Source organism: Amblyomma mixtum, chromosome 5, assembly GCF_055824585.1.
Source record: "Amblyomma mixtum isolate Tamu chromosome 5, ASM5582458v1, whole genome shotgun sequence".
Classification (NCBI taxonomy): Eukaryota; Metazoa; Arthropoda; class Arachnida; order Ixodida; family Ixodidae; genus Amblyomma; species Amblyomma mixtum.
This window is the reverse complement of record NC_143016.1, coordinates 28620458-28632573: the sequence shown is the minus strand read 5'-3', so window position 1 is coordinate 28632573 and position 12116 is coordinate 28620458. Positions and strand designations below refer to the sequence as shown.

Sequence of the window (12116 nt, the reverse complement as noted above, 5' to 3'; positions counted from 1 at the left end):
ATGCCAGCTAGCGCCGCAACTTCTTTTTGCTGTAATATAGTTCTCACGGAAAGCAGCTCGTGGCATTTAATGCACGCATTTTTTGGTGAGTATATGAGTATTGAAAACAAGGCTGCAGCAACCGGAGCAGGAACAAATAAAAGTCAATGGCTACATCGCTGAATTGTACAAACTCATCTACCTGCACCTTAAACTTGTGCTATATAATGAAATAAAAGCGTACACGAAGGCGGCACTAAGAAATGACGCTGGTATCCTGTATACTGCGCTCTTGTACCATTGTCGTGTACAGCTTTACTAGCTTCATAAAGTTTTAAGCTGGGTATGGTGCTGCAAAAGAGGCGCGGGGGTATTCGACGAGGGAAAGTGACGTTGTCGAAAGCACGCGCAAGACTTTTTCGACAGCTGCTAAAACATCGCGAAGTGCCGTTCTGGGCGCGAGGATCAGACGCAGATCTAAGCCACGTCGTTTCCGCAACGTGTGCCGTAGTGGCGCTTCTGCTCACCGGTGTTGTTGCGGCAGCCGCCGGCGGTGACGCCCTTCTGCCAGTGCCCCTTCCAGACCTTCATCTGCCAGGGCGTCTTGTCGCGCATGCTGAGCTCGTCGCGGCTCGTCTCGCTGTCCAGGTGCACCACCTCGAGCGACGTGAACGTCTTCATGAAGTCCTGGTACGACATCCTGCCCGAGTGACGGCGACCGACATCCGTGGGCGTAATGAGCGAACGCATTATGGGCAGCGAGGGGGGTGACAGCACTCTTTTTATTAGGCCTGACTTGCCCCTCCAGCCGGTGAACTTCCATGAACGTAACAAGGAGCTACTAATGCTATGTGGTGAGAGGGTGGTGAGCGAGCGTGCCCTATTATAGTATTGAAAACTGACTGGTTGTTTAGTCAGTAAACTGAGCACTATAAAAGATGAAATACGCTATCCGAATCTATAGTTAACACTGTTGATCCTGACAAACTCATTACAGCACTAAAAGATAGTCAGATAGAGCAGATGTTCAAGATTTATCTTTTGTTCGGTTTGTTTTGACTTCTTTTTATTTCCGCAGTTTTCTGCTTTAACCCTTGCATATGATGTATTTCTTTCCATGTTTCAGTGCTGTTATGTTGCTTTCATAATATTCTCATTGTTAATTGCTTAAACCTTGTGTGTAATGTATCCAGGATATCCCCCCCGCCCCTTCCCCCACGCAATGCCCACGTAGGCCTTTAGGGTACATAAATGAAATTAAAAAAACTCGACTCGCCTTTTGGTAAGCTCATAGAAGCTCAGCAGTTATGTGGGGATGAAGGGATATTTTACAGAAAGGGTTGCCTGCAGAGGACTTTACGAAAAGGGCTGCACTATGTCGTAAGAAATCGCTACGACAGGTCGAAAGCTCTGATAAAGATATTCCACACATTCCGCACTGCAGTCCGCAGGGCGCAATTCTGTCCGAGAAAAATATTGCTTTTACTAGATATTCCGCAGATGGTAAATAGTCCACTGGATGCACCTTCGGGAAAATGCCATGCGTTAGTGCCAAGAAAAGCACAGCGAGGTAAAGTTTTTTGTTTTGTCTTCCCACTCCGTTCTTTTTCCTATACGACTGCTTTTTTACCCGCACTGGCTCCACTACCTTGCTGGCCGCGCGGCGAAACTGCCAGCATAAAATGCGTTATGGCAGTTAGGCGTTTATGATCACTTCCACATCATAAAAGCCCATGATCCATGACCGCCCATATGACCACTTTGAGGACACATCGCGCAAACAATATCCTTCGCAATCCAGATGCCTCAAAGTGCCAGTAAACATGCATAAGAACAGTGGGCTGCGGGACTGTGACGGAAGCACAGTGAAAACTTGACCACGAAAACACAAACATCAACATGTTATTACGGCCAATTTTGAAAACAAAAATACTGTACTGTCCGCTCGCGTAGATATTTATCAATGCACAACATTTCAAGTTTCGGACACGCATAGTGTGAATTGTTTACAGAATATTACGGTAGGCTTTTTTTTTTTTTTGATGCATTGAACTTGGAGTCACAGTTTTATGGGGCAGTAATACAAGAACCTGCAATGCGAAGATAAATTGTATATTTGTGTTAAATCTACGCACCCCAGCGCTTAATTTCAAGGGTGAGAAGAAAAAAAAATAAAAGAGGGGGAGAGGTGAGAGAGTAGCAACAGGTTAGGGCGTTTGATTATCCTTCGTCTTCCCTGTCTCGTCGCATTGAACCCAAGACGCTCACACACACACACACACACACACACACACACACACACACACGCACACACACACACACACGCACGCACGCACGCACGCACGCACGCACGCACGCACGCACACACAAATGCCATTGGGACTTTTTATCAGAACCACACTAATCAGTTAAAATCTGGGTGAATTCACTTATCTCCCTTTCCTGTTCTTACATATTTTGCATTGAATTTGTATCTCTGCTTGCAACAAAACACTTGCGACAAAATGGAGTGCTTTCAAGCACAGTACCTTCTCTTACGCTTGGACGCCGCAGAAAGCGCAAGCTCACCCTACCGACGAAGCCTAGATAGAAAGACGTATAGACCACACAGAACACTAAGAAAGTACCTCATTTAATTTACTGCGCCTCCGTTTTCCTGCCACGACTTGAGTTGGCAAGACGCTCATGCGTGTTCCGCTATGCCTATAGATCTGCCCAGTGACGGCCCACCAAGCCTTCACTACACTTTCCACGGCGTTTTGTCTCATCGTCTTACCAAAATTCTCCCTCCGTGGTGCTCTTGTAGTTCAGCCTTTCTTGCTCTTCTGGCGGAACCTTGTCCCATTCCAGGGAACTAATGGGAATGGGATGAAAAAAAAGGTAAAGTAAAACAACAATTTAAAACGACCTTCAGGTTGGCCTTCGCCCCATGAACTTGTTCAAGTATTCCATGTATATCTCTGAACAAACGAAATTCAAACCCCGTTATATAAACGGTATGTTGACACTCCTTTAAGAGGATTCTGGTGTGGGCTAGTTGGTTCATGCTTAACATCTAGTTGGTTCATGCTTAAACAGCGCCCGTCCTGTGTTTTTCGTGTTTCTTCTGTCCTTGTGACACTCCTTACTGTCTAAATCCGCTGCCACTTTGACAAGTCCAGTTCGCTCTGATGTTTTGTTTGCATCGCAACAAAGAAGCACCTGCATGTGCCCTTAGCTTAACCGCCTCTTCTGCCGCGGTGGTTTAGTGGTTAAAGCGTTCGGGTGCTAATCCCGAGGACGCGGGTTCGATCCCGGCCGCAGCTGCCATGTTTCTATGGAGGCGAAATGCGCACTCTAAACAGAACAGTGTAAAAAGGGAGTGCACTAAGTGGGCAACTGACTTCCTTTTGATTCCCTTATAAGCGTATTCGCGTTTAGAGTGCAAGGTGTCCATGCACTGTGCGATGTCAGTGCACGTTAAAGAACCCCAGGTGGTCCAAATTATTCCGAAGCCCTCCCGTACGGCGTATCTCATATGCCATGTCGCTCTGAGACGTTAAACCTTATACACGATAGCATCTTCTTTGACCTGTAACCTCGCTTCAAGGAACAAAAACGAGAATAAATGAGCTGGCCTTATAGGCTCACCTATTGCTTCAGTGCTTCCCTATTAAATAACTCAGTAACTAATAATGAATATAATTATTCAGTTATAGTTATTCAATACATTTATCCAATTTTATAAAATTCGCCGTAGAGTATCCGATCACTTTTACCGGATTCTGCATTTTGCCGGAATCAAAAGGCGGCCGGTCGTGGGTGGAAGTCTAGCGAACCCATGCTTCGCCGCTGCGGCAAAATAAAACAGCAGCCTAATTCAAATTGCAAAGTCCTCGTCATCAACAGCTGCGGGCCACGGCTTATCAGGCGTGATTTTTGCAGTACAGTGAGTAAATACACGTCTAAAATAAACACGCAAAGTAACGATCTCGCATCGTTTCCTTCGGAGTCAACGCAGCTAGAACGGACGACCAGACTGTAACGTTGCGGTGTGAACACTGTACAAAGAGCTCATATTAGAAACTTCCGCCCAGGAGAGTTGTGTTTTATATATTTTGAAACAGGCCATATATCAACTTACTCGAATGACCAGCTGCCGATGTAGTCTGTCCCTAATCCGACGGGATTCCTCAATTTCAGAAGCTGCACTTGTTCGCCTCCAGCTGTGGTCACCTGCGCAGAAAAACAAAATCTCACAGCCAGTTGCTCGCTGAATGCCCACAAGAGCAATATGCGCATCCTTCACAACCTGCCGTAAACGTGAACGAGGGCACCAACCATTCCGTAGAAATGCAGCCGTGCTTAACGACGAGCCATCTTTCGATACAGATGAGTACCAATTCTACCATTAGTCCTTCGTAGCCTGAGTCGCTTTGGGGCGTTAAACCCCCGTAAACCAAACCATTTCTACCATAAATAATTTGTGCACTGTGGTTTATAGTGTGAGAAAGTTTTCGGCGTGTGCTCTTTACCTTCTGGAACGAGAGTATCCTGTAGTTTGTGCCAAGCCAGATCCCGTTCGCCATTTTTTCTGGAGATGTTCTCGTCTGAAAAAGAAGACAATAAAAAAAATATGAATGAAAGGGACAAGAGCGAACAAAAAGGGTGCGGCTTTACGCCGACTTTAACCGGCTTTACATTCCAAATGCCTGGAGTTCATGAGCACTCCGATTCTATACACTTTTACAGATAGGTGCCTCTAGAAACGCAAGCAGTCCAGTTAGACTCTGGACTGATTGCGAAAATGTAAACGGAACATTGCTGCTTCTTAAGAGTTCTTCCTTTAGGCACCGGGTTTGGTGCAACAAATAATGTGCTTTTTATCACACACACTCTCTCTCTCTTTGGCCCCCGCGGAGACTTATCAGCTGTGGCGTTTGGCATGCTGATCCTGGCCGCGGCGGATGCATTTCGATTGAGGAAAAATTAAAAAACTCCCATGTGCTTTTCAGTGCCATTTATGTGCGCTGACATGCCGTTGTCGGCATTAATCCCGAACCCTATACCATGGCGTCTGCGTAGCCCATGCGCAGCTCTGGAGTGTCAAATCCTACCTAACATCTCTTTCTCACTCTTTCTCTCTATAATGAGGCGCAAATACACTATCTGCGCAACTAAAAATTTATAAGTAATTTTTGCGCTTCCCCGACACTGATTCTCACATGCACGAAGACATTTATTATTACTGGGATAAAAGTTCATACAGCGCTGCAATCGCGAAGAAAGCAAAAAAAAAAACGTAATTTTCTCGCAACCGAGGCGTATACAGTTCAAATGCAGAGCTGGCTGCGCCCGCCTTATTTCTAAGCTACATCCAATGCCTGCTTCTTTTTTTTTTCGCGATTTAATGCGGCATCCAATATATTTCCCCGTAGTATACAAACTGTGTTCAACGAAGGCACCTGCGTGTCTTCCAGTTGTATGTTTAAAACTGACCTCTCTTCGGCAGCGAAAATACATTATTTATCACGCCTTGCCTCATACGACCGCGTCATTACGTTCACACGTAAGAAAATGCCTCTGTGTATCAAACGGTAATGCTTCCATATATTCACAGGAACCGCCAAGTAACTGCACTGCTGCATAAAAAAAAAAATAGTGCCATGCAAATGGTTTTAAAGGAATGTACAGCGAAAGAGAAAGAAACAAGTATCGCACTTTTATACGCAACGCTGAGAGCAGCACACCCCCGCAAATGACTTCTTTGGCGCCAAGCTTTCTTCGGCGCCCTCTTTACTGCGTGCCTGTGACGCTCTGTGCGCGCGAGCGCCTCCGCCTCGGATTGCTTCCGTTCGCGGTATCATGATTAAAACATGCGACCCGGCGGCACGGGCCAGCCAAGCCACTCGAGCCGCCGCCATGTTGCCCCTCACGTGCCGACCCCTTCCTTCCTGAGCGGCTGATCCGCTTCCTCGTGCGCTCGCAGAGAGCGTGCTTCGAATGCGGCCGCGCCGGCGTGTGAGACAACTTGTGTTCATCAGACCGGACGGCGGCCTTCTTCGTTTTTTCTTCCCCTCCCCCCCACATCGCTGCGAGGTTATGTAAGGTGAAACGTTCCGCCCCGCGGGCTCACGTGTCTTGACCCGATGGCTGCGCGCGTCCAGAATGGATTAGCGCGCGCATTCCGATCGTGATTCTGTTCGGAAGGCTCGTAATGGGCTGAGAGCGCTGAAAGCCACGTTAGAATCGAAACTAGTTAAGCGGTCCTGACGTGAGAAGGACTGATGCTCGCGGAAGTTACGCGCTGAGCGTTGTCCGTGACGCGCAGTGTATGATAACAGAGGCGGTGTCGACTTTTGATAAGTGTTACAAAACCTGTCCTGTTACTACGTCCACGCTGCATACCTACACTTCGCCTGGACGCTTGAGCTACCTCGAAGTTGCACAGTATGTTAGCTTATATCTACTGAATGGTAACGCTCACGTGCGTGTCATGAACTCAAACTGCGGATTTAAATGACTTTTCATCATAAGCAGAAGCACGAAGAGAAGTAAAAAAAAAAGTTAGGTTGCTTCGAAAGATAGTGCTCGAGCAGTGTAGCCTTTATTTGCTTGTGCCTGTACAGAGGCGAGTAAAAAGATTAGCACAAGGGACCGATCACCGCAGCGGCGAATGGCAACGCGCGGCGCTGCGGTTCACTAACACGAAGAAACGAGAGTGCCAGGCCGTTCATACCCTTCAGTCTAAGGCGAGTTCTGCAGCTGTTCTTTTGCTTTTATGCGTAGCATATTGCAATCACTCAGTTCAGCCCTTGGGCGCGGCCGGGCAGCCACCAAACCACGTGAAAAAAAAAATGAAAAAAAAAAGACGCTGAGCATGGTGGCGGTTGCCACCGCCCCGTTTCAAAGGGGGCGCTCCTATCCATCCATGGATAGGAGCGCTGGTGCGACATTAGACCAGTACTGTTTCGTCGGTATTTGCGTGTGTGTTTGCCGCTTCGCGTTTGATAGCGGTGTTTTTATGTGTGTGTTTATCCAGCCGGGGCACCTTTGGTAGGCGCCCGCCCGTTACAAAGGGAAGGCTACATCATCATCATCATCATCATCATCACCATCTATCCATACGTCACGGAGGAAAAGCTGCTGAGAAAATCGAGTGCCGCCAAGCAATACCTCGCGCAAAAAGACCGCGCAATATGCAACGCATTCTTGGCTTAACCAAGCTAAGCCTGGGCATCTTTTTTTCTTTTCGGGCCTAGTCTGGTATGATAGGAATGGGGTTAATAGGTCATTCTAATATAACCAATATGTTTTTACATGCACGCGACAGGAACAGTAAATTATTTTCTGCGCAGCCCTTGAGAGAGGGGGAGAAGATATAGATTACTGCTACTAGATAGTCGGGCTTTGGATTGGTAGAAATTTGTGCAACCTCATTGTCATACAATTAGATTCCTGCGGTGGGCTGTAGCACAAGCTTGCAGTTGCGCGTACTGCTTGCTAGTTATGTAAGTGCAGTATGTCTCGAAGGCAGTTAATGTAATGCAGCTAGTGTGTTGGTGACAAGTACGGTAGCGTTTGCGGCAGTCAAGCGGTAGCTGCGTGTGTTCTTCGTCATAGAGCGTTAGTTGAATGGTAATCGCGGCGGCCAAGCGCGTACCGACACCTCCGCACGTGACAAGGACCCACCTGAGTGTGCTGTTGCTGAACGATTGCAGTGACGAGCGTACTGCGGCCGAGTAACGAGCCGGCCAGCGTCCGTGCACAGCCACTGGGGTCCTCGCGAATGTTGAGCGTCTCCGTGACGCCGCCCGTCAGGTCGGCCAAGCCGTCAAGGCTGGAGCCGTACTTGAGTGCCTCGTATGATCCATACAACCTGCACCGGAGAGCGCCATCAGCCGGGAGTGACGCCGTAACGGATGCCGTTCACATGCAAACGGTGCCACAAACCCTGACCGCGTAAGAATGGTGCTCGCGCATCAGTTTGCACAATTCTCGTGCCTTTACCAGACTCGCCTCTGAGTTACGGAATTACATGGCTCCCTCAAGCAGCAGACATTGACCTGTTTTCAGATCAAAGTTAGGTTTTCCAGAGCAAAGTCATGGTCATAGTCATTTTCAGGTGATGGTAACATAACTGCCTCAAACAAGGCAGCCCATGCAAGGTTCTACCGTGTTTCTTTAATTGAATAACAGTAATTAAGTGTCCATACTGACTATACATACTCTCCACTGTTCACGAGGGCAAGAACCATCGACGTGATCGTGATCCTCAGGTTTACTGGGTATTTTTTGTGCTAGGTAAACAGGATCCTGAAACAGGTCTATAAGTGCATTCTGTTTATTTCGCTTGAACCGGCATTACTTGAAGCGAAACGCTACGTTCCGGAGAGCGCTAATCTTCTTTGGTTCCCTCTGAACGGTTGATTTCAGAACAAATGACGGGTGGCTAATCTGCTCCCAGCATACAAAGTTCGCACGGAAGCTGTGCCTTAAACACGAGAAGACGAAAACCTGTAGAACATGTGGAGCGTAACGGTACCCTCCTTCATTTGAAGAATTCAACGCCCGTCCATTCAATACCTCATTTTAAAGCCGGTTATGTATTCTGCGGGAAATGTGTTTTATCGCACAGCTGAGCTTACCTACCTGGAGCACAGCACAAAGATTAAAACGCGGTTTCAAGTAATGCACTTGTACAAGTGTTGATAACAGTTAATAAGCTTTTAGGTGTCACATCCTGTAGGCATTGAGGCAGAGCGCAAGAGGGCTCCGGATTAATTGTTACCAAGGTACACAAACAGAAACCTCGGTACCAAGTGTTGTACCAGAGTCCTGGTTGTAAAACAAACAAAAAAAAACTGTCCGTGATCTTCCCTCCGAAGTTTATTTCGTAAGGTTCAAGATGTCGAAGTATGCATGTGGACAGTACCTCAGCAAATCACTCTACGAAACGGTCTACTCAACTCATAAGAACACTGCCAACTTCAGCATTGTAGAAGAGCACCTCAAGCCATATCTTCAAAACAACATAAAGACAGCCTTCTTACGGCTGTCTTACGGTGTATTTCACCACTAGGATTGCAACGTTCGTAATCAACCGTAACTGCGGTTCGTGCAATTATTACTCCGGACGCAATACTTCACAACTCGCAGTGAACATTACAGCTTGTGGCACTCACACTGCACAGATGCCTTTCAACTCGGCTGAGTGTTGGCCATATCGATCAAAGCAAATTAAAGCTGCTTTATATGCTTCGTACTGAAGCACGTCGCCTGTGCGAGAGTTCTGAACACGTCTTTTTAGTCGTGGTCGTTAGTAAAATCAGGGCAATATATGAAATAAACACCGGAGTAAAAGCGGATGTTCTAGTTGAGATCGCGCCCCCTTGAGTTCAGTTGGAGGGCTCTAACTTGACGTCTACGATAGAATACACAAGATAATAACGCTGCTGTAGAACCAATGAACGCTGTAATGCGTTAAAATGTGAAAGTCAAGGTGAGGTGAAACCTTTCAGTGTAGACAGCTTGTGGTGCGGCACGTCATCACCAGAATTTGCACTTGTGCGCCGGATTCATAGGGTCATTGCGACGGCAGCTGAACGCCCTAGCAAAGTCCGGGATGTTCTTGAGGGGAACGTTGCAGCGCAGCTCATCGGCCGAGTATCCGCGGCCCGTGTCCCTGCGGTTGGAGCACCACTTGTAGCAACTCATCACGTAGAAGGCTTGGTCTTGCGTGAAGCGGCTCATGAGCGGCGCGCTGCGGGCGACGATGCCAGTCGTCCTCTGGCGCACCGAGCGGTACGCCTTTTGAGCCTGCGCCAGGCCCACAGAGTCCGCGATGTCTTCCGACATGATGGCGTTACGGTCGTACGTGCTGAGTCCGAACGGGATGTACATGCGCTTGAGGCATCGAACGCGCTGCTCGTACTGCGCGCGGGTGTCCATGGTCCACCAGTCTCGCGACTGGCCTTCGTAGGGCTGCCGCATACTGTCGTCGTCGAAACCGTGCACAATCTCGTGCGCAATCACGTGACCCAGGCCGCCGAAGTTGACGCTCACTGGGTACTTGGAGCTGTAAAAGGGGCTGTTGATAATGCCCGCTGGAATGATCATGGTGTTAGTTAAGGGCTGGTAGAATGCATTCACGTCAGTCAGTCGAAAGTCGTAGTCGAACGCGCGGGGCTTCCACAGCTTGTCTTTTCGAGTCCGCATGGTCACGTACCAAGCGCGCATGCGCGAGTCGAGGAACACAGCGCTCGAGTCGGGCGTGTAGGCGTAGTATTCATCGAGAGAGCTGACAACCATGTCAGGATAGGCAACGATGGTTCGCATGGTGTGAAGCTTCAGCAATGCGATCTTGCGCGTCTCGTTGTCCATCCACTTGCTCTTCGCGAAGGAGTCACTGAGCGCGTTCTTGACCAGCGTGACCATGTTGAGCACGTCATCGCGAGCTTTCACGGGTACGCTCTCCACGGCAAAGGGAGCCCCAAAGGCATACGGCATCAACAGGTTGAGCTCCTCGAAGCAGCGGAAGAGGATGTAGTTTTTGGCGTCTTTGACAGTCGCGAACGTCGGCGCGACCAGCGGCAAAGAGACGAACGGTCCGAGAAACTGTATTACGAACCAGGCCACGTAGGCCATAAGGCGTCCGTTGTGCCGACGTCGATCATCCAGGATGACCTCACTCACGCTGCGCAGATAACCGATGTCCGATACTCGAATCGTGTCCGAATTCTTTAGAAAAGCGGCTTCGGGGAGGTGCCTGTTGATGACTTCCAGCCAGTCGGATGCTAGAATTCCCGGGGTGTGGTTCTCCATGTCCGCGATTTTGACCGTGTGAATGACGTGCGTGGTGTCTGTCAACGCTCCCAGTGAGGCCATGATGTAGTTCTCGTAGAAAATGAGTGCTTCTGGTTCGAAGCGATACTCAAAGACTTGTGAGCAGGAAACTATGTACTTGTGCAAGACCCAGCCGTCCATGCGGCTCCTGCGGAGAAACCAGTCCATGAGATGGCGACTCCTACTAAAGTGCAATGTTTGTTTCCCGTCCACGCTGGAGTCGTGGTCGACTGACATCTGGAGGAAGACGGGAACGTTCCAGTCGAGTGCGAGGCCCACGATGACGTCAAGCACGTCCGCAGTCTCTGGTCTGGGCTCGAGAAGGTCGAGCGACCGAAGGAAGCTCTTGAGACTCTCCGTGTTATCCGCGCGGTTCATGAACACCTGGACGCAGGTCTTGAACATGACCGCGGCCTTCTGCACGGCTGTCTGGCGCAACATTGGCGCGTGGCCCACGCGCAGCAAGCTGTTGACGGCAGCATGTGCGACCATGGCTTGCAGCTCGGAAAAGACGAAGTCATTGGGCCCGTGGCTGGACTTCCAGCCGTCGCAGACGAAGTGGTAGAAGTCGTCGCACGGACTCGCCGTGTAGTTGAGCGATCTGTACAGGCTGGCTGTGAAATCCCAGCACGAAGGGTCCTCGCACGAAGGGTACACGTAAATGGACTGCGCTGCCACCACAATGAGCACGACGAGGACAACGAAGCCGCACAGGCACGACAAGCAGTGCGCCCATGAGCAATGGTAGTGGGGGCGAGGCGGGCGCACCACGACTCGGGTCGACGGCATCCGATGCGGGGTCGTCCTTCTTGCCCACGAAAGAGGCCTGGCAGCACCGTTGGAACGCCGCGGTTCTGGAGCTAGCTGGTAGCTGATGTAGCACGCATGTGCGCGATCTGCACGGGCTCGGAGAGCGCGCGGGCTCGGATTTCAGGTGACCGTAAGCAGCAGTCTGGAAAAAGAAGCAGCCGTGTTGCTTTGGCTGCTGCGAATACTTCTCTTTTTTTCCCCTTGACCATCGGAGGAAATTTGACTGTTTAATTTTCGTAAACATCGTCCCTGGACTTCTGCGGAAAAGCCGTTCAGTTTCAATTCATAATACATATTCGACGACGAGAAAAAAAGAGTATTTATTTGTGTCCATCATCATCATCAACAACAACAATACCAAAGCCATCATTATCATGCTATATGCCAAATTATACGTTTGTTGCTGTAGTACTCTGGGCACATGTAGAAATAATCGGACGAAGGAGGTTATTGCTTTAAAATGTGTAGTCTGCGACATCGAACAGATTTATCTACAAATCTTG

The 12116-nt window shown here is 49.0% G+C and overlaps 2 protein-coding genes across 2 annotated transcripts in view; both read right to left on the bottom strand.

The window, feature by feature from the left end:
- Positions 1-12116, bottom strand: part of CalpC (calpain C) — a 78714-nt gene that overhangs the window by 12634 nt on the left and 53964 nt on the right. Inside the window, exons 5-9 of the mRNA XM_089543717.1 lie at positions 7651-7837; positions 4494-4568; positions 4103-4194; positions 2756-2833; positions 507-679 (exon numbers count right to left, since the gene is read on the bottom strand). Coding sequence (XP_089399843.1) covers positions 507-679; positions 2756-2833; positions 4103-4194; positions 4494-4568; positions 7651-7837 — 605 coding nt within the window. The remainder of the gene's footprint in view (positions 1-506; positions 680-2755; positions 2834-4102; positions 4195-4493; positions 4569-7650; positions 7838-12116) is intronic.
- Positions 9349-11959, bottom strand: LOC149341617 (neprilysin-11-like). The gene has a single exon (XM_089543716.1). The coding sequence runs from the start codon at positions 11590-11592 to the stop codon at positions 9508-9510; it is 2085 nt and encodes a 694-aa protein (XP_089399842.1). The 5' UTR covers positions 11593-11959; the 3' UTR covers positions 9349-9507.

What these genes read in the sequence shown, in the direction of transcription:
- LOC149341617 (XM_089543716.1), bottom strand. Translation starts at nt 11,592, where the DNA reads ATGCCGTCGACCCGAGTCGTGGTGCGCCCGCCTCGCCCCCACTACCAT.